Raw genomic sequence first — 27,235 nt, 5'->3', positions numbered from 1 at the left:
AAAAACAGAATATTCAGTGTTTGAAAACAATATAAAGACTTTCCGTAAATTATAAATAATGACGGGGCACACGGTTATTTTGGGCATCAAACACATTTTATTTGAACTTATGCAGTTTATTTCAACACAGTTAGTGCACATGCAATGTTTAAATTATCACTGTATGTTTGTACCAAGTTTTTTATTTTATTTTGTTTTTTATTTGAAATGTAAATATTTCAACATTTAGGTAATAAATTAACAAAACCTAAGCATTACCAGAAACACCGCCCACAATGTGTATACACTTTCAACAAAGCATAAAATTACAGAAATTAATAAATCAGCAATGTTTTGTATTTATAGCTTTTTTTATGACATTTTTTTTTAAAAACAAAAATTCAGTGAGACACCAGAAAAATGAGAAAAATTTTTTACATTTGACTCATGTTTACAATAAGAAAAAAATCCAAACAGGTCTTTCATTTAAAGGTATTGTGTGTAGGATTTGTCGCTGGACATTATTTTACCAAACAGATTAACAAGTGCTACAACATAAAGTCACAATGAGCCACTTTAGAGTCGTTTTCTGGAAATGTGGCTTCCAGACAGCAAGAAAAGAGGCAAACGTGACCAACTTTGCACACTTTGTCCAACAATCAAAGTGCATTTTTCAGGATTCCTCAGCAAAGCCAGAACCATTGTTTTGTCTAATGACCAGAGGTAATTAATCACTGTTCAGGCCTGAACAGTGGTTTTATTTAAGACCGACACATATTCTCTTAGAGGATACTACACATAGCACCTTTAACATTTTTCCACCTCAAAACATCAGAAACACAGTAAGAAGTTGTGAAGAAAATGCACAAATCCTTAACAAAAGTAAACTAAAACGCATCACAGATAAAAGAAGCAAACAGAGCATTTATAAAATTCTTGTATTGATGATTTTATTTTGTGACCACTGAGAACCATTGAGTGTTGACTTGTTATACGTGTGGTGGAGCATTAAGATGCAAAAGAATGCCTTAAAAAACAAAAAAGACAAACTTTTGTTGTGGGCCTGAGAGATGGAGGTAGAAACGCAGGGAAAGTGGCTAAAATCCAGCTCATACATGATTTATTTAGTATTAAATACTGTATATTTCAGTAGCGTAAATATGGCTTGCCTCACTCTAAGCTGTCCAAAGTGCATTTAATGCCATCATTAAGTAGGAAACTTAGGCGTTTAAAGGTGATAGATGTCTTAGGAAGTAAATTTTGTTTTCTTGCCAAATGAGTCAACTATATTCTTTATGCTGCACAAAAAACTGGGAAAATTTACAAGCATTCCCAAATTTATGTGATTAATTTACATCTGGTAAACCGAACCAGCAAAGGAAAAAAATAAAATTACCCCTCAAAAGTTGCCCATTCTAGACCAATTTTGTGATTTTGACAGCTGACAAAATTTTCTTTGAAAATCAGCAAATGGTTTACAATTTTTTATATTTATTATGTTTAACGATTTACTTAAAGTCTAACTAACCCCCAAATCAACTGTTTTTTTTACTGATAAACTGCCTACGCTGGTTATTTAAAGATCTATCTTTATTTTCGTTGCAAAGTTTGACATTTTCGTGAAAATTTGTTTAGTTTTGTGTTACTTTGCCTATAATCATGTTAGTTGTAATCTGGCCATTGCTTTCCTTTGCTCTTCCAGTCTTCCTTCATGAACCAAAGCGTAATTTAAAAAAAATTGTTTTTTTTACCAGACTGATATTATGCTGCACTAAAAACGGTGAACATTTACAACCATTTCCAAATTTTACATGATTAGTTTACAAAATGTACCAGCAGGGAAAATAGTAAATATATATATAAATAAATAAATACCCCCCAAAAGTTGTCAGTTGGACTGATTTTGTGAACTTTTGACAAAAACTGGAATTTAGTTTTACACTTTTAACCCCCATATCACAGTTTTATATTGATAAATTCCCTAAATATGTTATATAGTGTTTTATTGTTACATTTCTGTGCAAATTCATCCATATTTGTTTTGCCTAAAACAATCTCAGTCCTATCCTTTGCCATTTCTTTCCTACACCGTTACACTCGTTTCCAAGCGAAGCAAAGCGTAGAACAACGGGCTAATTTTCACCAGACTGCTGCTTAGATCCATTATGCTGCACAAAAAACTGTGAACATTTCCAAACACTCATTAATTTTAGATAGTTTACATCTGATAAACTGTTCCAGCAAAGACGGAAGTGCAAAAACCCCAGAAAAGTTTTCAGTTAGACCAGTTTTGTGAATATTTCACAAACTGACATTGCATTGGTTTTCATTAAATTGAAAGGAAAAATATGCTTTACACTGTTTTTGTATTTATAATTTTTACAACTTGACATTTTTTGAAATAGCTTTCGTTTCCACTGGTTCTGCAAAACTATAATCCTGAATTATAGCCAGACATTTCGCTCAGATGCATAACTGCCTTCTTCTTGAATCAGGCTCAACCAGGTGAACCTGAAGTGCCACCATAAAGCTCAAACGCCTTTTTTGTAATTTCATTCTTGCCAACAATTGACTCTCAGTTACGTAACCTTCACACTTTGCAGATGCTTTGTCCTTTGATGATTGGATTATTTTTTAAGCCGTCAGTAAATCCGAATGCAGCTTTAAGTCAACTTGAGTTCTGGTCATTACTTGCTGTATATCTATTTATAATATGAACATATACGTTTTTTAAAGAAGCACAAACTCGTCTTTTGGCTGTTCTATTCGGAAAAGAAAGTTCACAAAATGTAAGCAAATGCACATTTCTTTGAATTGTGCTTATAAGACTTTCTATTAATGTTTAAAAGTTATTTTGAACCATCTTTTTCTACTGACTATCTGGTGTTTAGCCCTCACAGCATTAAAAACGCATCCATAAAAAAAATGATGTCAACTTTGTCCACATTTGATAGGCACATTTAGTTTCAGACTGGCCTTCAAGTTTAAATGGCATTTATATTATTAGTTTCTCAACGTTAAACCAGAAGTAAACTTGAACTTTGAAGTGAATACTATTAAAATATTTTTCTTCTAATGGTTTATGGCTTTATTTATTTTAAAACGCTGCATAATTTTTAAAACAAGTAAATTTTAGGTGAGATAAATATTGTTGCTGGTTATAATGTAAAGTGAAGTAAAATTCACAGCTGCCTTACAATTGTGACATCTTAGAACAGGTCATGTGGTTTTTGATGGTGAAGTTTCTACATGTATCAAAGTTTGACTTATTAGGTGATCTGGCTTAAGAGTTTTTATTTTAAAGTTATTTTTAAAATCCTTTTTTAGAGAATATGAACAAACAAGTCATCAATTAAGAACATTAATGCAAAATAATATCCTGATGGAAGCTCAGCGACAATGTACGGCTTTAAACATAAATCCATATATTTGCACAGTTTGGGAAGAAAATAAATCATTAAATGGTGTTAGAATCTAATCAAACGTATAATCGTTATTGTGAAAGAAGTAAGACTTCAGGGTGGAGAAGCACTGCAATATCTGTTAGTAAGGCTGAACCGACTAGAATCTGAAAAAATAAATATGCAAAGGCATTTTGAATTCTCCATTCGACCAATGAGTTGGTAGTCCACAAATCAGAAACGCTCATCTGTAGACTTACAACATGAGAGTGGACCAACTAAAACTATAAAACCACTTAGGCTACATTCCCATCGAAGGCCTTGTCCGCAAGTAGCCAGATATCTGGAAAAACAAATAAATTATTGTTTGTTTTGGCCTTTCATCCAAACAAAACTCAGTTTAATATCACTAAAAACAGTTTATAAAAACTCAGACCAAGGTGGAGATTTGAGAAAACTCCGTATTTATGATTGCATGAGATTTAGGGTCATGGCCATTACAGTCTGCACCAAATAATGTGCCAATATATCTACATACTTGCTTTGACGTGACTCCCAAGCAACATTGTGTTGTGTTTTATTAACTTTATATTCTAATACGCTAGTTAAGAGTATCTATCTGTCCAGACAAACCACCTGGAGCTATGTCTAATTCCTAACAAGAAATTGTTTTGAAGCAATCCGATTGGCTGAGGTAGGTTTTAGCTTTTCCCTACACTGCCCCCTATAGGTTTGGCATATTTAAAGTAACGCTGAGTCACATATTTGTGTGGATTCATGTGGATGAAAACCCTTTCTGAAACGGATCCTGTTTGTACGTGGCAGAGATATTTGTCTTTACGAAGACCCGGCTACGTGGGTACAAGGCATTATCCGGGGAGAAGAACACACACCTCCAAATTACGCATGTAGGTTGCTGGGAGACGAGAAGAGTCAGGAGTTGTTTGCTTGCAGTTAAAATGTAAAACCTATTAGTTGTATTCATCAATACGAAGAGGAGAAAAAGTGCAAGCAGCTGCCTATGACGTCGATAAACACAATTGTACAATAACCGGATTGCAGCTCCTAAATAACAGTCAGAGTTATTGGGTGATCCGCTCAGAATGATTGGGAAAGAAAACAGATTTTGGGTGAATGATTGCACTCTCAGATGTGTGCTTACAATTAAGGTTATTGCATGAAATCCTGATGGGCAGTGTCGCTTTTGCTCTGCCCAGAATATCAATCTACCTGCATCAATGCTGATAAGCTAATGATCCTGATGGTGTTCACTCCTCCTCTTTGGATCTGAAACTGATGGTGGAGGTACAGAAACTTCCCATTTATAGAGGGATTATTTGTAAACAGCGGACGCACATGCAACTTGATTGCAGCAAGAGCCGGACAGGCTTAAAACTCACTGGTTTCCATAGTTAGCAGCGTGTTGTCAGCGTACTACAACTGTTTATCACAGCGTGATAAAATAAGTTTTGCTACCAAATTGACATTAGTGAATGAGATGGGTATTAAGGAGGCATAAGCTCCTTAAGAGCTTATGGCCGATAAATGGCGAGAGAAAACGGCACAAACGTCGGACATTACGATGACTACCATTGGGTTTAGCTGTTACGTTGTCAATACAAAGAGCTAAATCTCAAATGTACGCCTGATATGTAAGAGAAAAAGGGATGCAGTGCTTTGCTACTAATTGTCAACACTACAACAACTAGATAATGTTAGGAAAACGTTTTAAACCCGAAAAAATGAGCGAAGGAGAGGGAAATAGTTCAGTTATACTAGCTTGACTAACGATCATGTAGATGTGACGTAGGATATCGGTGTGTTTTGGCTCAGTTACAAAATAAAAAAAGGTGACCTAAACACCAACTCTGACAGATCACAATAAAAACATAAAACTCTTACAGACTGAACGTTGTATTCTTTCTGTGAGAAATGTTTGAGTGTTTTTTGGTGTTCAATTCTGAAACACAAGGTGGCGCTGTTGTCGGTTGCAATGTCAAGAGAAAAAAAAAGTACTTTTTCTACATTATTTTCCCCCTTTGCTGCGGCACACTGCACCAAATTAATAATATCTACATCTCCAGGTTTCATTTTATTCTACTGCACCAACAATGGCATGATAAAAGAATAAATTTTGCTGTTCAGCAGCAAATTGTGCACATGAGCCAAATTTCCAGATGTAAACGATAACATGCAATGGGAAGTTATGCACACTGTTAAATTAGATCGCAGTACAGATATGATCCAAATGCTGGTAGCAAAGTGATGAGATAACCAGGAAAGCAGCGGTAAAAAGCCAAAGTGGTCTTAATCCTGTGTAAATGGGGCCTAAACTTTATTTTTAAGTAGGGTTTAGTGGTCTACTTTCTAATTAAGTGTGGAGTCAGCTATCTTTTTAAATAAATAAAAGAGAAATTTGTGCTGCATCAGCTGTTGCTAAAAAACTGAAACTCAATGAACATACCAAAGAAAAATATTCCAAAAAACTACCTTACAATTGTTGAATTCAAATCAACATTAGGCTTAAGCTAAAGTCGTTATATCTTGTTTTGGTGTACAACTTCCTAGAAACACAATCACCAAATAAATGACTTCCAACAAATATTTTTAACATTGCACTTCACACAGCCTTATATCTCCCAAGGCATTCTTGTGGCACCGCATTTAACAACATATCAGTTACTTAATTTTGCTTTTTTTTCTCGTTTGGAAACATGTTATCTGCTCTACACAAACATCACCGTGTTGCACAAACACTATGGCCGTTGTTTCAGATCTTGCATATCATTTTAACACTTCTGTGTGAGAATTATTTTGTTTTTACACATGAAATAATTAATGAAATACCAGCCCTTTAATAAAAATACAGAGGACACTCGGATGTCTTCGGATACACAAGCTGGAAGTGATTCTGAAATGGGATGTTTCAGGATTATGAATAATGGCATGCTGATCATTGTCACATTCAAAGATTTGTTAAAAGTATAAGGTTGAAATAGTTGGACCTGAGATTTGGCAATTTGCTGATGTTCAGAGATTAGCCGTGTATTCATGAGTTTGAGGTTTTTCTTGTAACTTGTGTATAGAAAGAATGTTCATTTTGGAAATGCTAATTAATATCTTCTTAAAGTTCCTATGGAAAAGAAAAACGATCCATTCTTCTCACTAATGATCTGCAAGGGTAGGTAACTTTTAAAACAAAGATGCTAAGAGTAGATTTGAGTGCATTAATGAGCCTAATTTTATTAGAGCTTAAACTGTGTGTCATCAGCAAAAAAGGAAAGAAAAATACATTACATATATAGCTTTTATTTTATTCAAAAAGTTCTGCTGTACATCATTTTCTAGCATGATTGTGCTTCAGTTCCCTCAGAGTAAAGTTGGGTGTGATATCCCTGTGTGATCGAGGGTTGATTATATCTCGACTGGCACTAATTTCAAGGCTAATAAATTATTTTTCAGCATTGGGTAGTAGAACAGCTATTGCTTAAAGGACGGGGATCGAAGGAATTACATATGGCTTGCCTGAACACCTCAATGTTTTTGCATAACTGGGTGATTATCTGCTGTCCGGTTCAGATTCAGGGTGAATGCCGGGTAAATGTGGGTTAAATTCATTGTTAAAATGTTGCTTTTTAGGTACTTATAAATGGGAATGCGTTTCTAAATGGGAGTCTTTGCATTATTGAGATGTTTGTGACATTTAACTGCCTTCTACTGTAGGCATGGGCCGGTTATTGTTACTGTATGCCAAGATTACACCATTTATTCAGCAGAGATTAAGCTAACGCAACACTTCCCCTCCCCTACATGTTGTTAAAATACTGACAGTTCGCTTGACTTACCTTCACATGTAACAAAGATAAATTTGGAAATATTTCCAGTCATGAAAAACACGGACAGTTGTGTTGTGTTTGTTTTATGCATCAAAATCAACATCACTGTAATATTCAATGTTTTTTGAGAACTTGTAATAATGGTTGGTGTTTTTCAAAATAGAAGCAGTAAGATTTTTTCTCTCAGTTTTGGAGAAAATACCATAAAACTGGAGGATATCTCAAACCTACGGAGCCCTCCAGAGGACATGGGGAAATCTTTTTCTTTTGCGTTCCCTCGCAATATGCTTACTGCAATATTTGCTGGTCTATTTTGTATACAGTCACGAATGTCAATTAACATTTCAAATATATACATATTTAAAGAGCCTAAATGTGCAACAAATGGTGGCAGAGGGCCGCACTGGGTTAACTCGGGGAATCTCATCTGTCACAATTATCGCTTTTTCCCCATTTTGATAATCATGCTTCAAACTTTACAAGGACTGCAACACGGACTGACCAGGCCAAACAATGCACAAGTGCCAACGATCAACGGCACTACAACACGGTCAACAGAAACTATGACCACCCTGCTCACCCGCTTCCTCATACACACAAGGCCAGTAACCTTCCCATTCACACTAGCTGACAGCCACGCCCACATCGACACACCCACCACCCAGGTGTCAAAGCCGCCTGCTCCTGTCATATCAATAATTACTCATTTCATTCATATGGCTCTTACAGAGCCTCAGTGGAAACGTGTTTATTATAATAAACTCTTTGGTGAAAAAAAACTGATTGAAACTCGATTTTGCATGTTTACGTCCGTTTGTGTAAGATTGAGACGGAACTGCACATGAAAACGGCCCTTTAAAACCAGACAACCAGCACAATAGAGACACAATTAAAACTGTCAGATGACTTGTTTCCCCGCAATAACTCAGAAATAGTCCAAGAAGTTTAGATGTATTTTTATTTCTTTCCTACCTACGGAAAGTTTCTGTTTATAGGTTTGTGATTCATTTCTATACTAAACAAAAATATATAAAACTTCAGATATCTCACAAAGAGATATTAACATTCGTGAAAAAACCTTACATAGCTTAAAGCAGAAAGCGCAGTAAGAAAGGCTTACAGTATTCAATTATGCTGCATGAATTGATTAGTATTATTGTAGAGAACGCAAAACCTTTTGCAAGGAAATGCAAAAGAAAAAAGTTTCCCCATGCCCTCTGAAGAGCTCTGTACAAACCAGCCCATGCCTAACTTACATAGGTGTTGAAATTAGGCCTGTTGCAATAAGCAATGAATCAATTAATCACATGAGCCATTAAAATGAGTTCAATAATTTCCATTTGCATGGTTTATTAATCTCTCTTTCTACCAAAAATTGGACGACCAAAGTCTCAAGTCTGGTGTGTTGGTCTCAACTAGTCCCTTTGTTGAAGAACAGTTTTATTTACAGAGACTTTAAAATCAATTTTATTTAGTATTTCAGTTTATTTATTTTGGATATTTAAAATATCTTCCATTTCTAGTGTTAAATGTTCATTAAAAATTAAAGCTTAATGATATTTGCCATTATATTACTTGAAAATGGTCTCAAAAACAATATTATCGTTTATCGCAATAACTTGTAGGGCGATTTATCCTCCAGCAAAAAGTTGTTATTGTGACAGGCCTAATTAAAATACCTAAAAAATGGCTACAATAATGTAAAATAGAAAACATCCAAGAGCGCCAGAGCCTTCCTTTAATTGTGCAGGCAAATATGACGAGTGATATGAAGCCATTAACAAGAGATGGCACATGAGAAATAGATAATTAGCATATTAAAAAATTATTTAAGAGAAGCTGCACCAGCGCCAAACTGGTTCTTCGTAGGAGAATATTTAAAATACATAAAAAATAATTTAAAAAAGAAGTGATAAAGACAAAAGAAGGAGCCCACCCTGCTTTGTGTACCAATGAGCAGAAAAGGCAACACAGGATGATGAGCTGTGAGGGAGCAGAGGGTGTGCCGGGCCAGTGTGTTTGACTTTAATATGCAGTAAATAATAGAAATAGTGGCTAATGTTAGTTACACATTGGTGGATATCTTGTACTTGGGAGACATGTTATTATGGAACCAGATGAAACTAAAAATGAGGCCCAGGGATTTGGGTATACGTTCGTCGTAGGCAAACGTCATGGCCTCGTGCAGCGGGACTTTGACGACCTCGATGAGTTCCCCCTCGCGCGGGTCGCCTCCGCCGGCGCTCACGCAGTTGTCGTCGGAAACCTCGGCGTAAAACATGGTCTGCTTCGAACCTATTAAACCCACGTTTGTTCTGTAGAGGACAAAACACACTTGAAAATCAGTAGTTTGGAAAAACCCTTGAACTTTTCCACATTTCCTCAGAAACTTAACATGAATTAATGCTTTTCTACTTATTTTTTTATGCATGAGGGTTAGGGTTAAAGCCTCTTCGGCCTGGTATAATATTTCTACAGAATTTACACAGAAAAACAATAATGTGAGTAGAGAATGAAACTGGCAAATACTTTTTCTTCCTCTTATTATTTTTCACAAATATGGAAAATGAAAATACATCTTCACTTTTTCTATGCGAAAAATGAATTTTTTTTCTTGATCCTAAAACATAAAAGAAGGAATTAAATCAGAAAAAGAAAAAATGTGCAAGAAGTAGAAGAAGGTGCTCTGCTTAGAAGAGACTAAAATTAAACTGTTTTTGTTTGTTTATATGGAAAATGCTTTAAAAACAGCATCATGAGGTGAGCATTCTATTGTTTACATTTTTTTTCTATTTAAATTTTTTTTTAAGTATTGTTTATTTAAAAAATAAATAAATAAAATTAATTTTATTTATTTGGTAAACATGACCAAACATCCTCCTTGGTCATGTTTACCAAGGAGGATGAGTACAAAGATATGCTCCAATTTTCAGATTTTTATGAAGAAAAAAAACCTCATGCATAATTTTCTTTCAACTTAATAATTACGCTTGTTGCAGTAAGCAATAAATCTCATGATAAATTAAAATGATCTTAATTTCCATATGCGTGATTGTTTTTCTCTCTTTCTACCAAAGACTAAATGACAAAAAACTTCGGTATCCATTTTATTTGCTCTTCATTTTGGAAATATAAAAAGTTCAAACGATAAATATGCATTAGAATGTTGGTCTTTCTATTGCTTGAAAAGGCTCTCAAAACAACAATATTGTTATAATCACGACAAATTCATTGAAGTCAAACACAACAATGAATACTTTTCCAAGGAACTACAGAGTAAAATCCCATTTAGTATTGTTTGGGGTTTTCCATTTCCTGAGCTGTGCTGCGTTTTTGTGCATATTTGCCAAATGGAAAAAAGAAAAAGAAAGAAAAAACAAAACACCCTTATAGGCTTCATGTGGGTTAAGATGACACCATCCTACACAATGGAAGCTGCCCGCACATAACAATGGACCCAGACGACACCAACAGAGCTGCAGGAGGTTTTCAAGTCAAATCAAAAACATATTTTCATTAGCGTTCAGTCACGCCTGTCCAGGTTTTACTGTCGGATGTGGGGCTGCTCACATCCTGGCAGCCAACATGTTGACAGTGATGAATGGTTTCCCCTGATGTTTCCCTCCAACTCACTCACACTGCTTATTATTTTAAGAAGCTACAGCAGTTATTAGTTGGGTTTCATTTCAGAGGTTAAAACAGCTAGCTTTAATATTTTATCTCGTTACACTGTGCTTCCTCCTGTTTTATACTTCCCTCAGATTAGGAAAAAAAAATATTCCAAATACTAAAACAGTTGCTTACACCAAGAAAAATCAATAAGCATTAAAAATAAAATGCTTCATTTCTCGTCTATTTTTGCACATTAAAATCATTATATAAACATATTGAATTTTAAGCTATAAAATGAACTGAATTGTTTATTTAGAAGCATTTTTTCTGTCATGTTTTTTTTTTACTAGCTTAAAGGTGACCTATGACTCTAATTTGAACAAGTTAGGAAAGCTTGGTGGGCGACAAAACATTTTCATTACGTTTTTTGCACCAAATTATACGTGCTGGAGCTCAGCCTGGGTTGCTCGGTAACGGGCTGGGCTTCACTGGGGTTGCTCGGTAACGGGCTGGGCTTCACTGGGGTTGCTCGGTAACGGGCTGGGCTTCACTGGGGTTGCTCGGTAACGGCGCCAGTGCCTGCTGATTTGTGACGTTCTGAAGGTTTTTGGAACAGCCAAGAAACATCAATTTATTGCCAAAAACAGGCTGTTTGTTTGTTTGCTTTTTTAAGTTCTTGGGTTGTTTTTAGTAGCAGTAAAAACTCCAATAAATATACAAAAATGTGAATTTTGCATAATAGATCCTCTTTAAATAGAAAGTACAGAAATGTTTTATTTGATTAATTGTTAGCATAATCAATACGATGACTCGACTACTAACATGATCATTTGCAACAGCTCTAATGATAGCTGATATATTGGTTAAATATTGTTTTTTTTCCCTTCCTTTATATTGAGAGACACTTACAGCATCTTGAACAATAATCCAGCTGTTATTTAAAGTCTATAACTCTTAGTCTAATTCAGTTGTTGCTACCATTCTTTCTTTTTTCCGCACAGAAGAATGGAAAATCTATTTTTACTGGGTATGAAACTGTTCTTCCTTACACCAGGAAGCGACTCCTGAACCGTGAACAGGGGAATTGTTTTCCACTTTATTCATACGGCCTCTACCTTCTGGGTTGCATTTGTTAGGCTTGTCACCGTCTTTCACTCTGACGCGAGAGCGATTTTGATGGCCAGCAGATTTACGGGAGGAGCTCGGAAGAACCAGCAGGTGGTTCCAAACCGAACCCTTATTTCTGAGGAAACGTCTAAAACGGCGCTAACCTGAACGAAGTAATCCTCTTCAGCTTGGAGGCTGGTATATCGTAGCCACACTCCTCCAGCACTTCCTGCCGGGCGATCTCCTCCAGCGACAGATCCGGTTTGTCCACCAGGCCGGCGCAGAGCTCGTAGGTGACCCCCGCCGAGGCCGGGGGCCACTGGGACGAAGGAGAGCTCTCCTCGGCCGAGGCCGACTGGCCCTCTTGAGATTCGGAGGCGTCGCCCTCTTCGGTCTTTTCGGCGCCCTGAGAGGTCTTTGTCTTGGCCTTTTCCCACTCACACATGTAAACAGCTGCAGGTGGGAGACAAGAGGAGAAATGCTGAGATTGATGAATATGAATTCAGCAAACTGTATTATATTTAAAGTTAAAAATGTAACCGTGTTCTCGGTTGTGGTTATTTTTATCTAAATGGGATAAAAAGAGGGGATATATCACGGCCCAGACTCCTTGAATTTAAACCGCTGCAGGGATTTCTGAAGCCGATTAAACAAGGTGTGTGTCGTCGTTTTAAAAGTGAAAGTGCACATCGGATGCTCAAAAGTCCAAATTTAGATCAGTGACAAAAAAAATAAAAGGTACCTGGACGGAACTGCTTGACGAGGACAAAACAGTGTGAGGTGGTGTTGAAGAGCAGCACAGATACGCTGCAAAAAAATACAGAAAAAGTCACCGTTAAGCACTTTAATATTTCATTTCAGAAGCATGGATTCATTATAAAAGCATTTTATGTTGTAACAAATGAAAGACATCCCTTCACAACCAGCTCAGGCTTTTTCTTTGCAGTTTTAACTTTTTAATGTTATTTAAAGAAAGGTTTCCCACATACTTTTTTTTTTTGTTGAATCCATTTGTTTGCATCTTTTTCCACGTTGGAAGCTCAAATCTATACATCTGTAAGTCAGACTGAGTTTTTTCTTTTTGGGATAACGATTTTTAACCTTACAGGTCAAACCAACATGCAATGATAAACGAACAGATTTCAGGCTTGATTTTATCGCACCTTACTTTCTTTTCTTAAAGCAAGTTGCAGCTATGACAACTTCCTTTTATAATTTAAATTTTGACATCAGGCGTGTCCAAGTAAGTAATAACTTCTTTTTGGTCAATAATTTCTTATTATTGTCGAATTTTTTCTAGTTCCAGTAGCAGATTATTTCACTTATAACAATTTTTTCCCCATGTTATAAGCTAAATTATTGACTTAAAATAACTTCCTACTTCTTCCTGAAAAGCTTCTTATGAGTTAGCTTTGACTGATTTCAAGTGCACCAATATATTTGCATTAGAAAATAAACCAAAGAGTAAGATTTAGTGTTTTCCAGTGTGACATTTAATCCCAGAAAGGGTATTTAAAAATAAAACTATTTGCATAAAACACTGCTCAGACAATAAATTTTATAAACGTCTTCATTAAGCTACATCAGATGACAAAGGTTTCCAAATTTATCTTTATATTGGAGTGTTCCTGTTCTAAACTCCTAAAAATAAAAGCGATACTAAAATAAATGTCATTAGCCGGACTAACAATACTAAAATAAGAATCGGAACCCGGAGATCAGCAGGTCACATCGCTGGGATTTCAACTCGTCGCAACCAGGATCAGGACATGGAAATAAAACTAGAGCGAGGGTGAACGTGAACCGTCGAAGGGTCACTGCTGTGTCTGTCGGTGTGTGTGTGTGCGTGTGTGTGTGTGTGTGTGTGCGCGCGTCGGTGAAAATGTGAAGCCTAGGGTCGGCGTTGGGAAAGCGGATGTGTCTGAGGCGGCAGGAAACCCTGCCCCGTCTTTCCCATGCTCAGAGGGAAACCAGGAGATTGCTGTGAAAAGTTTCTAACAACAACTCCTGAGACGATGATGAACTTCTGTTTGCATTTTTAAATTTCAGATGATGAAAAACGCATTTGCGCTCCTTGCTCGCCAAAAATATACCTCATGTCAGTTAAATGTCACAAACTGCAGATGCTGTCTTATCCACTGTCTGGATAAGACAACAAAAGACTGAGTGGGGGATTGCTGTGACTGAATAGACACTCTGAAACAGTCAGGAGGCAATCTGCATTTTTATCTAAACCAACTGAAACATGTGGAGACGTGTTTTAAAGTCCCTAAACAGAAGTATAGCAGGTAATATCTGAACTATAAAGCTGTTTGCCTACAGGTTTGTTTGCATCATGTTTGTCGCTTCACTGCAAAAACACAAAATCTAACCAAATGTTTGTATCTAGTTTCTACTTGGAAATATTTTAGTTCACTTAAAATAAGACGAAACTAACTTAAAAGTAAATTTTTAGCAAGACATAAAATCTTGTTTTAAGTCCATAATTTCTTAATATTGTTGAAAAAGTACCAGATTATTTTACTTAAGACATTTTTGCTGTGTTTTAAGTGGAATAATCTGCCAGTGGAACTAAAACTGGGTTGCTAGGTGACGGGCTGGGCTTGGGTGGTGTTGCTAGGTGACGGCGCCAGTGGAACTCAAACTTTTTCGTCAATATTATGTAATTATTTAATTAAAACGAGCTCCTATTTCAACAATTCAATTTCAAAAAAAAAAAAATTATCCCAAAGGGAAATTAAATAACAATTTTCTTGCTGAATATCTACTTTTAAGTTAGTTTTGTTTTATTTCAAGTGTACCAAGATATGAGCACTAGAAACTGGACCAGAATATTATGTCTCTGCAGTGCATCTCCATGTGTTTCAAATATCTCAATAAACAAAGACCTGAAAATAAAGAAAACAGAAATAAATGTAAATAATGTTAGACAATTGACAATATTACACAATATTCTGTTTTGGCCTGGACAGTTTTTACAAAATACAAAAGGTAAACTTTGTCTCTGCTGATAATTTTGAAGTCTTTGATCCTTTTTAAAAGGGTTTCACACCCGCAGCTTCAGAAACTCGGCTACTTGCTGCTCCACTTCCTTTCTCAATCACTTCTTTCCTTTCTGCCACCTCGCTGAAAGCGCAGAAACAAAAACAACTTTTTCCACTTTGCTGGTTTCCCAGAAGAACATGAGAGAGTTGCACTTCTGACCAATGTTGTATTTTTTTTTATTTTTCTCTTCATATAATGTCGCTCACTGATGGGAAGCAGCCGGAAAAACACTTAAACCAACATCCAAAAACACAACATCTTGGAAAAATATTCATGTTTATGTATTTTTATTGTTTTTATGTAAATATTCTGTTACACTGTAAACACATACTTCAGTGCATTTTATTGGGATTTTTTTTTTTTTTATTGACATCATTGTGCTGCTTTTTCCTGAAGCTGATCAGAAATTTCAGGCCCGTTTTAGTTAAAACCGCAGCCTGACGCACAATTCAGATCCCAGTTTCAGTGTTTCTCCTTGACTGAATAAAGGGCAACACTGGTGGTTGCCATGGTGACACTATACCCCTGACTGGGCTGGGATTGGATTTCTCAGATCAATATTTCCTCATTGATCTAATTGATTAGCCAAATATAGACACTGACAGACAGATGGACCATCTAATTGCTTTAAAGTCTTTGTAGCTCAGATTTAGACTTTTATAAACGGGAGGTGCAGTCGCATAACTTATAAATTAATTAGTTATTGATTAACTTCGGGCTCTGATGTCGTCTCCAACATTTCCAAACACCTTCTGCTTCATCTTAAACATGATTTAGGCCAATTTAATGCTTAGTTTGGCCTAAACAAAGTACAGTTCTTGAACTTATTATGAACTCAGCAAATAATTTGCTCAACTTAAAAAGATAAACCTTTTTTGATTTAAAAAAAAAAAGAAGCATTTTTGTGAATCTCTTCAATATCAGAGGAAGAACATGGGCCCATGTGTGTTTTACTTATTAGGCCAAAAAATGGAAATCAAGTGCAGGCCTGGAGAGTTTTTGAAAAATTTCAATTTGCAAGTTTATCTAATTTACCCTGCAAAGAGCTTCATTTTGCAAGCTAAAAAAATCTCCAATATTTCCTGCATCACAAGGTGACTTGCTTCCAATCTCGCGTGTGTCACCTAACGGTCAGTACAAGGACTGCGAGTAAATAATATTGTCCTGCAATGTCGTCTCTTCTCCTAAAGCTTCACATATTGTTGTAAAATTCTATAAAGGAAACTATTTTTTAAACATTTATTTGCTTCAATTGGGTTTTTATGATGAAAGTACACAAGCAGGGAGAAGTAGATATAATCAACATCTCCTTAAATAATAACCTAACATCACCATTAAAAAAAACAAAACATGAATGGTGATTATGATAAAAACACAAAGGTATGACTTGTGTTATGGTTGCTCTGGAAAAATAAGAGTAAAGTTGAAATTTAATTGCAGGGGAACTAAAACATCTAAAACTGGGGTGTCCAAAGTGTGGCTCGGGGGCCATTTGTGGTCCTTGGATTAATTTTGTGCGGCCCCAGTTCGCAATTCAATAATGGCACAAATTTGGCACTCCCAACACCGTTTTTGTCATTTTTTTTTTTTTTTAGGATGAGATTTTCTGTTGCATATTTATATGTTCCTAAGTACGACACAAAGAATTTTTTTATATTAAGTTTTTACTCAAAAACAGACTTTGGCACACCCATCCATTACATTTGGTTGAAGAAAAGTCTTACTAAAAGCATCTTATAGACACTTAAGAAATGGAAATTAAAACTCTCAAAAAGGTAAATCACTGGAAATATTTAGGAAAACGTAAAATAGACAGAAATACTTTCTAATGGAAGAAAAAACAAAACGTAAAATTTTGGCCTTTGAATACTTTCAGTTTGGGGACTTTGGCCCTACAAAAACTTAAAATATGCATCTTTTAAATGCTTCTTCCTTTGAGAAAGACATTCCAGCACTGCAAACATAAATCCAACCCAATTCAACAAAAATCTAGAAACAATCCCAGGTTCTTTTGGAGACCCTATAACAACCTGGCAGGATTTCCTCTTTGTGAATAGCTACCTGTCGCCAGGGGAAATCTTTTGTTAGAAACGCAGGTTTGACGTTTAACGCCTTTCTCTCAGGGGTGCCGTTTCTTTAACAACAATCTCTGTTTGGGGTCAATAGTGCAGGAAAGAGGCTAGAAATGACCTGAGCGTGACCTAAGGGCATCACTAAGGAGAGGAACTGGGGCTTTGGCACTCAAGTGTGAGATTTCTGTTACAGTTTAGAGTTTTATTGCCATTTTATTTCATGTAAAAACACACACAAAAAGCAGGAGCAACTTCCCCTGAAAATCGCCATTTTTAATTCAACCATCGCTGAGGAGTTCGCTATAAACGAATAAAAATACCAGATTTATTAAATTTGCATTTCAGAGAGAATCAGGATTTAAAAATGCTTTGTTTTATAAACTGTGTAGTAGAAAAACATTCTAGATATATTTATTTTCAGATCACAGAGAGCAACACGGGGTGTCCAAAGTGAAGCCCGGGGGCCGTTTATGGCCCTGGAAGTGATTTGGTGCGGTCCACCAACTGCAATTAAAAAATTAGAATCTGGGTAAATTTATATCTGATGTGATTTTCTTGTATTGGAAAGTGTTCATCTTTTCATAACCAAGCTTTTATAATAATAAGAACCAAGTTCATCCAGAGACTTTTACTGAAAAACCAATGTTGCTGCACCCAAATCAGATTTTACCTAATGTAATAAACTTGGCTAAATATAGCAAACGTTTTGAAAGAAAATTAACAAAATCCTGTTATAATAACTGGAAATAAATTTTATAATTTGAGCAAAATGTCTTTCTTTTAATACAAAAACATGCAAAATCCTATTTACATTTTGGATTTGGAATAAATAACACCCTTTTCCTACAAAAAAATGATTTGATTGATTTAATTTTGCTTTTTTACATTCTCTTACCCTGTAAGCAGTTTTGACTATTATTTTAATAAAAAGTTTGAACACCCCTGGCTTAAGTGAAGCTCTTTAGGTTGTTCTTAATTAAAAGAACAAGCACGTTTTAGAGATTTACGAGGATCGACAGTGAAGTTTTCAGCACAATATTTAAATGGCCCAAACATTGCTGACTGATTTTCATCTCTGCAAACCGAAGCATACGTTGAGCATTTGAAAGGGGAAAATTTGGATTTTACCTGTCGTGACTCTGCATAAAGTCCCAGGATTTCTTTGTGCCATTCTGTGAAAAAGAAGAAAAAAAACCACAAGAATTGAAGTTTATGAAGCAAAATAAAAGATTTTTGATTTCAGCTCATCGTGGTCTTTTCTGCTTGTTTTATTGTTTGCAATGAGTAACAGTATAGTTGTGGAAAAAGGAAGACAAAGTTCAGAGTGTGGTTAATTAAATTTTTCTGTGCATAAAATTAGAAATTCCTTGGAAAGTGAAACTTTTCATGTCTGGAATTGGCAGCGACAAATTCCTTATGACTGAAACTTGACGTCATAAGTTTCAGTCATAAGGACTGCCACTGCATGGCACCGTCACTGCCATGCAGTGATGGTGACAATAGGTTTGGAAAGTTTTTAATAGTTTATGGTCACATCATCATCATCATCATCATCATCATCATCATCATCATCATCATCATCTCACAAGTCTGAAAGTAAACACTTATTTCTGTTGATTTCCAAGATGGCGCCTGACCTTAAAACTAAATATCATAGTTGTTTACATTCACAATTCTTGTCACTTTACCTGCGAATTCAAGCAGCTCATCAATTAGTACTGTATATAAGTAAATAGGGGTGTAGCGATACAATAATCTCACAATACGATATTCTGATCACGATACGATATGTATCACGATATTTGACAAACTGTGCTATTCGATGCACTTTTACGATTTTCTGAAAGATTTTATTAGGACAGAGTGATTTTAGTGACATTTTGTGTTCCATAGACTTAGATTTAATTAACTGAAAACTGATTAAAAGCACCAACTACACAATACTTGACTCTGATTTGACAGAGTCTAACAGTCTACAGCTGGACAAAATGAATCAAAGATGCAGAGAGAAAATTATTTTCTGTCATTTAATTCATGTGGATTTGACATAAAACTTAAAGTTTCAACAGCTCCAAACAGAGCGCCACTGCCTGCTGCCTGTTCATTCTTCAGGTAATCCTTTATATACAGAACAGAAACCACTAAGCTAAAAACAAATTACGAAGTGGATGCCACTATTCGCTCCGATATCCAAACTTTGCATTAATTTTGCGATCTCACTGCTTTTGCTGCTGCTCCGTTCCGCTTCTCCGTCACGGTTACTTGCACAACTTTACTTTGTTTCTTAGCAACAAAACACAGCCCATCGTTATTTGTTGAAAATTTGAGATTTCCAAAAACAAAGGAATCTAATGTTGGGTTTCGTTTTTTACGTTTGGAAGCTCATTATTCCCTTTCACATAACCGGAAAAGCCGGTTTTTGACATTTCTCTGACATTCGGAAAAATATGGTTTACTTATTTTAGCATAACTCCGGTTTTACTTGGCCTATTAACACAATTTAAAAACTGGTGTGTAGTTTATAATGTGCACTTTAAGCACAAGTTGAAAGTGAGACTGGGGGAGGCGGAGTCTTGCTGCTACGCCGTCACAAACCAGACGTGTTAAAAAGACGGTATAAGCTTATGAGCCCCTATGGTTTAACGTATCGATACTTGCGGACAAAAAATTTATAAATATCGTAGAATCGATATAATTATACTGCACTATAAATAAATGTCAGTATCCACTTTCTGATACCATTAAAGCACATTAAACTTAATAACACTAGGATTTACGGTATTACAATTTGCTTAGACATTCAGAATATGGACTTTTACTAGTCCACATGTTCAAATCATTATGCTTACCCATTTCTAAATTTGTCTTCAGGCAAAAAGCCATCAAAATTATTAGGCCTGAGCAGCGAAAGCGATGCTCAGGCCTATTGTAATTTGTATTTCTTTTCAAAAACAAAAAATAAAGATTCCAAAAAGCGTAACATTCTGCATTTTAACTTTGAGCAGTCCAGGTAATCCAGATTTTAAACTAGAGAAGAAATAATTAATTAAAAGAGTCACAAAAAACAGAGAAACAGCCCTTTAATTTAGCAAATATTGGACGCTAAAGTAATCCTACTGTTAGCATTGTTAGCAGCTATTGTTACCAACGGTTCTAACTTGTTAGCATGGTTGCTAACAATGCTACCTTTAGCATTGTTAAAAGCCATCATTAGCATTTTTAGCAGCATCATTAGCAGCTATAATTACCATTATTAGCAGCTATCATTAGCATCATTAGCAGATATTGTTGTTTCTCCATGTAAAACAAGGCATACTGCTACACAGCAAGCATTAACAGGAAGTACATTCTTGAATGTAAAATATTTAATTTACCTACATAAGTCTTACATCAGAGGTTTATAACTATACAATTTAAAGTAACTATGCTGCTATTTTTGGATATCCTTCAACACATTCAACAGACTGAAGGTGTTTGTACAATCTTTCATCTACACCATTAATATTTAATATTAAAGAATATTATGAATTTATTTTCAGATTTAAAAAAAACAAACATAGAAAAAAAGACTTCTGTATTTGAAAATGCAATTAGCATAAACCACAAAGGGTTTTCCTTTAAATATCTGATGCAATAATAACCGTGTATCTCCTGTAAATTCAACACTAATTTAGCCCATGTTGCTCTTTCCACATTGCATGCCATCATAAAAAGGGTAAGTTAGCCTACATTTTCAATGCCTGAGGAAATATGACCTTGATTCATATTTAGGCTACACCTCTTCTCCTCCCACAAGCTCAGTCAGACGCAGTGAACCACAGCAACACAAGACCTGGTGTGAGGCGGTGGTTCAGCGACACCTGAGAAAACGGCGCGAGTCGAGCTGAACAAGGCGAGAGTCGGATTTCTACAGGGAATCAATGACTAAATCACATGAAGAAGTCGGCCCAGGACAAGCAGACGGCAGTGAATGCTCACTCCCAGCCATTAATCCCAGGACATCATGCCGAGACTGATGTCTTAGCAGAACTACGGACACTCTACCAACGTAATTACGCTCCTAGAAATCCTGTCATGTCAACAAAAAGGTCCCATTCCTCCAGAAGACAAGAAGCCAAACCTCAGAAACCCAACAACAAAATGGCTCTGACCCAAAACCATCATGCATTTCAATGGTGAAAACATGAGGTACATTGACACCAACAGGAGTTTCATCCATCATGCAAAAAATAAACACCAATTTAATGGTATTTATAGAGCTGTTTGGGGATCAGCAGTCAAACTCAAAAGTCATTTACTTTCCAGCATTTACTTAATTCAAATATGCTCAAGCTAATTTCACTTTTTTTGTTCAATAGAAATCAGCTTTTAGTTGTAAACTGCTACATTTTTAACACAAAAATCATGAGAACTTGATCAAAACTGCCAAGATATGAAATATTGAAGTGGCAAAAGCCTAACCCTTACCCTAACCCTATTTTACTGCATATAACATTGATTTTTACAAAACATATGGGAACTTGATATCTGTGACTTTTTATTCTTAAACAACAAAAAAATACAGATCTAGACAAGGGATGAAATGATCAATCGCATTAATGGTGATTAATTGATTATTGAAATAATCATCAACTAATTTTGTAAGTGATTAATCGTTAACTGGAGTATAAAGACTCAAGAAAATGCTATTTGCTGGAAGAACATGCTAATTAAGCCAAAACTATACAAAACACACATATATAGATTCTGCAATTAAGATAAAAAAAGAAACATTTATCTGCAATTAGGTTCTAACCAAAAGTTATCAAGTAGTTTTAGCTTCACCTGGTTCAAATTCTGTAAAATAATAAAAGAAAACAATCTTCTACTAAGCACCGTTAGCTAGCCAATTATTAAGCAATTAATCCAAAAAATAACCAACATATCAGTCCTCCATTGTATTGTTGTTAGTTTAAGCAGAAATAGCTTTTCACATGTTGATGTAGGAAGTACAGTATATTTCAGTTAAAGGAATTTTGAAAAGAAATTGAGTTACTTATTTGCATTTTAATGCATTTCTAATATTGTAGACAAAGGTTTAAATTAAAAATCTGCAGAATGTGTCCATTTGTTTATCCAATTAATCGTCAAAATAAAATCAGTAGAACATTCTGGTTACTTGAATAATCATAATTCCTGCTTACATTTTTCAGTTTTAGTTAAATTAGTCATTTGTGTCAAACATTGATGTGCAGAACAAAGCTGGGAGTTTTGTTTCTCAGCATGGTGAGATTTCAAGACGTGAAGTCAACGGGATTTAGAAATAGCTAACCAATCCTAATAATATCAATTAGATATATGGTTTGTTCAGAATAAATATACCAGTGGGTTTAAATGTGATTACATGTCTATTCCCATGCAGTGTGTGAGGTGAAACTAACCCATTTCCTCTCTTCTTTCTCTGGTTTGCAGAACACACAGATGGCAGGGTTTCCCCTCATTACTTGGGCCACTTGCTGAGAGAGGAGGGCGGGAACAGCGCGAACAGCCCAGGGGAGACCGAGAGCCGCGGCCGACATGGATTACGACAGAGAGATTAGCCCGTGGGGAGAGACGGAGGAAGAGGAGGCAGGCTACATGGAAATAATGCGGCCTCTGAAATAGAAGGCACCTGTGAGAACGGCTACTACAGGGACGGATGTACAGGCTCGGTATTTTAGGTACTTAAAGTTTAATTACCGTTTCTTTTAAACTCACCCACACACACCTCATGTGTCTTGACAGCGTCGTAAGAAGGCAGCTGTGGCAGAGAAAAACCTCGAATGCTGTCCTCGAATACAACAGCACTTTAAATGTCTCCCCTCATGTTTTAGCTTCTGTCTCATGGCCCTGACATGCTATCATATACTGTATATATATATATATATACATACGTATATATAATAATTTATATAATATATATAATAATTTTTATATATATAATAATTTTAAAAAAGAGGAGTAAGTTTCCGCCAAAAAATCTCAGAGATATTCTAGAACAAATAAGGCAATTTGAGTTTTAAAAATCAAAAAAATTTGCTAGAAAAAAAACTTAATTTTAAGATTAACCTCAGAAATTCTCTAGAAAAAAATGGGAAATTTCAATCAAAATTAGATTTTTTTTTCTAGCATAATTATGACATTTCAAACTCTGAAATTTTCAAGTTTTTTTTTCAAAAAATTTCTGATAAATTTCAAAATTTCTGTTTTTTTTCTAGTATTTTTTTTTTTTTTTACTTAAGATCATATATTTCCTTGGTTTTATGGAAATTTTTTAGATTAATGTAAACATTTCAGATTTTATTTTCATTGCAAAATTTTTACTTTTTAAACTCAGAAAATTCCAAGATTTTCCAGAATATTGTTGAGATTAGTCTCAACAATTTGAGTTTTTTTCTAACAATTTTCTTACTTTTCAAGCTCAGAAATGTCCTTGATTTTTCTAGAATATTTCTGGGATTAGTCTGAAAAATTTCAGATTTTTTTTTTCTAGCAAATTTTAAACTTTTTAAACTCAGAAATGTTTTAAGGTTATTCCACAGAATATTTTGGAGATTAATCTCAAAAATGTTTTCTAGCAATTATTTTTACTTCTCAATCTTAGAAATGTCCTTGTTTTATTTAGAAAACTTATGAGTTTTTTGGTGAAAACGTCCTGTTTTTTTTAAATCCACAATGGCCCTGTGGATTTATAATGGCCCTAATACACTGTCATATTTATCACAGAATAGACTTTTTACTAAATCTGTCTCTCATTAACATCTACTTTTGTATGAATATAACACTTCAGTTAAAAATTTATCACATGTTCTCTCAAACAGACACACTATACCGATTTAGTTCTGTGCAAAACCTCTACGTAGATAAACATTTCCAGATGAATCATTGAAATCATTATGATGAATAAACTGAGGGCAATAATGCAGCTCTAAGTAGCAACTTGTGATTCTGAGACAGTGCGGGTAAGACGGATAAAAGGGTCTTCCCGGAGTCAACGAGGGACAATCACCTGCTTTGTAGAGGGAGATGAGACAAAACACCTCTAGACGTCAATGAATCAGAGAGCCTCTTGCACAAAGCATTACCCACTTCCACAGTTTGCATGGAAGCGGGAGCAGATTTGGTCGACGACCAGCGGCTCAGCTGCAGATGTACAGGCGACAAGCATAAAAAGATTGTGGTGGAGACAGAAAAGCGTTTGTCTCCGAACGGCTCTTCCTGAGCTCTAATGGGAACACAATGAAGATGAAACGTTGGCAAGAACAAGAGAGCCCAACATCATTTCTCTCTGTTATCCAACTGCTGTCTTCTTGTCTTATTCAGCCCATATATCCTCTGTTTTAACAGCTTATCAAACAAAATATCTCCTTAAAAACCCTTTACTCTGTGCATCAATGACACAAAAATCATCCCTGCTGAAGGGTACCAACTTAATCTTATACTCCTGTTCCTTTTCCATGAATATTGGAAAAAGGTAAAGCTCTACTAGAGACATTTACATCCAGGTCAAGGAACTTTTGGTTTTTCCCACAATGACATCATCATACCTTCCAAAAACATGAAGGTTGAGATAAAAAGTAAAACAAACACTGGATGTTGGTGCCACAAATGGCTCAAAATTGGTTTTAAAACAGCGCTTTTTAAAACTTAGCATGTTCTTCCAGCAAATAGTATTTGCAGACATTACTAACATTACCTAAATGACAACTATAAAGTCTTAAGAAATGCCATTGTAAAACCAACCATTTCATGAAAGAGACTCTTAAACTGATCTTTGCCATCTCTGTTCCTGGTGTATAAAAAAAACCTATAGAAAATAAACAAACAATGCTTAGTCTGGTGGTGGCGCAGATAAAGCCTGATGGCCCGCCAGGCTTATAGTACATCCTGCATTTGTTCTGCTTCATTAACCCATTTTACAATGGGTGAGAAACCTTTAGCAATCTAAAAAGTTCAGAGGTGCATTAGTAATTCCAATTAATAATCTTGGTTTCATTTATTTGACGGAGGTTCAACCTCATTTACCTCTGAGATGCAGAACCCAGCTTTAACAACATTGGTTGTGTAGCTTCATCATGAAGAAAAATATAAACGATAAGTAAAAACTTTAATTAAATGTGCTGTTTTCTGCCGAAGGTTGACAACAACCAACTGGTGGTCGGCTGAACCTCAACCAGGGCCGTACCAAGCCTTTTTGGGGCCCTAAGCAGCTTTTTTGGGGAGAGAGCGGGGGGGCAGACCAACATGTCAGCACCAGATGATTTATCATTCCTAAGCTACACACCTACCATCATTAGCATCATTTGTAATTAGCATGCATTATGCCAGTGAAATTATGACTATTGATTTTAATCTTACAGGAGTAACAAAGTAAAAAAAATCATTTAGATTTTGAAATGCAGAGTGATATTTATGGCAGAGTGCCATTTCATTTTAACTATTTGAAAGTAGAATTAGCTGATAACACAAAATTTAATATCTTATGTTTCCCCAACAGTGGCAGCAGCCATCAACAGGAACAGATGAATCATTATTATTTATCAAAACAATACAGAATTTGTTTTCCCACTTGGAATAGCACTGAGTTTGCAATATTCAATATTATTTAAAATGTATGTATATTTGTCTATCTTGCTAGTTTGGTGCTCTTGGGGGACCCCTGGTGGCGTGGAGGCCCTGCCCTCAACCACACACTCGGGGAAGATTTTCCTCAGCAGATTTTTTGTTGATGGGGTGAACACATTAAATAAATTAGGTTTTCAGATGGTCACCTCCAAATCAGATCCAATCAACTTGGTTTTTATGTGTGTAGCCAACCAAACACCAAATGCGAGGACAATCCTGTTTCACTTTGGGCGCATGTTCCACATGAACATTTCTACAAGCCACAAGTTGAACTTTATGTAATTATGATGGTAGTATCAGCGGAGCTCAGCAAGTCCAATTAGCCATCATTACTAACTACTTTAGTGTTACTTCATTTATCTCTTCTTGCATGCAAAGAGAAAGATTAGCATTCCTTCAGCCAGCTGACTGGTAGTAAGCAGCAACAAGAAGGGAATGAAAAAAAATTCTATGCTTTATTTATTTGGAAATTTGAAAACTTAACTCTTTAAAGCCTTAATATACCTTGGTATGGTCTCTCATCAATCATTGTCCACAATTCAATACCAAGATTTTTAAACTACGGTACAAAGAAACGATAAATCCCCTGAGCTCAAAAGAAGAAAATTGGCTAACTTAATTTGTGACTTAAAAAACTAGATTTATCCTGGACAGCAGCCTGTGTTTGTGTTCTTCTCGCTTTGTTTGAGACCATACGGACAAACAGACTTGAACTTGGCTTTCTTTCAGTGAGAGCATTCATTATTATCCTGCACGCTATTGTAATCCAGCGGCATTAAACTAACACAACAGACTTCATTGATGCTTTATTATACATAAAGAGGGTAAAAACAAAAGGCAGGCGATCTGTAAACACTCAAAATACATAACAATCAAGTGAAAAAACGTGGAAAATATTTGAGTTTTCAAAAACCAGTCTGAGTTACTTTCACAAGTGAGATCAACAAGTCTCACCTGGGTCAGAATCCACATTTAAAACATTAAAACAGCATCTGCTGTCGCGTTAAACCGCAAAACACTGAATCCAACCAACTAATGTAAAGCATGCGCTGCTGTTAACGTGATGCCTGGAAATTAAACAGCCCTCTGTGGGCTAGCGTTAGCAATTAGCCTGTTAGCTTAACAGTCGCCAGTTTAAATCAACCAAACAAAAGGTGACAACTGAGTCAACGCGAGTGCAAGACTGAACAAAAGAGGTCGGATTTTCCCTGCCTTTTAATTTAATTTAATGAGAATCAGCAGAGATGCTTAAGGTCGGTTTTTTTTAGCCTTCCTTGTTTTAGCTTTGCTGTAGCTGCTAAATGAATGGGGGGTTGGGCTAGCCTCCAGCATCCTCCATCCTCCAACAAGACAACAGATAACTCACCTGATTGTAGAGCACCCGGAACGGCTTCAGGTATTCGGACTCTGTGCACGGAACGACTTCTACGTTATTAATCTCTTCCATAATGTACAGCTGGAGCGGGATTTGGGGGTTTACCGAAGCCGTCTCTGCACACCGACAGTGAAGGAATGCCTACGGAATACGGGAAAGGACATA

The 27,235-nt window shown here is 35.8% G+C and overlaps 1 protein-coding gene across 1 annotated transcript; it reads right to left on the bottom strand.

The window, feature by feature from the left end:
* Positions 1-74: 74 nt before the first annotated feature.
* On the bottom strand, positions 75-27,235 carry nudt14 (nudix (nucleoside diphosphate linked moiety X)-type motif 14). Its single transcript, XM_032585254.1, has 5 exons — positions 27,062-27,235; positions 18,181-18,224; positions 12,678-12,742; positions 12,100-12,388; positions 75-9,531 (listed from the first exon to the last, which is right to left on the bottom strand). Exons 1-5 carry the CDS (start codon positions 27,140-27,142, stop codon positions 9,282-9,284), a joined length of 729 nt encoding a protein of 242 aa, XP_032441145.1. The 5' UTR covers positions 27,143-27,235; the 3' UTR covers positions 75-9,281.

The sequence above is a fragment of the Xiphophorus hellerii genome, chromosome 15 (assembly GCF_003331165.1).
Source record: "Xiphophorus hellerii strain 12219 chromosome 15, Xiphophorus_hellerii-4.1, whole genome shotgun sequence".
NCBI lineage: Eukaryota > Metazoa > Chordata > Actinopteri > Cyprinodontiformes > Poeciliidae > Xiphophorus > Xiphophorus hellerii.
The sequence above is the reverse complement of the archived record's forward strand: the minus strand, read 5'-3'. Positions and strand labels throughout refer to the sequence as shown.

Coding starts and splice junctions, on each gene's coding strand:
- nudt14 (XM_032585254.1), bottom strand. CDS start 27,142: ATGGAAGAGATTAATAACGTAGAAGTCGTTCCGTGCACAGAGTCCGAA. Junction 18,225..27,061: donor TCCGGGTGCTCTACAATCAG/GTGAGTTATCTG, acceptor TCTTTTTCACAG/AATGGCACAAAGAAATCCTG. Junction 12,389..12,677: donor CGTCAAGCAGTTCCGTCCAG/GTACCTTTTATT, acceptor TCCCACCTGCAG/CTGTTTACATGTGTGAGTGG.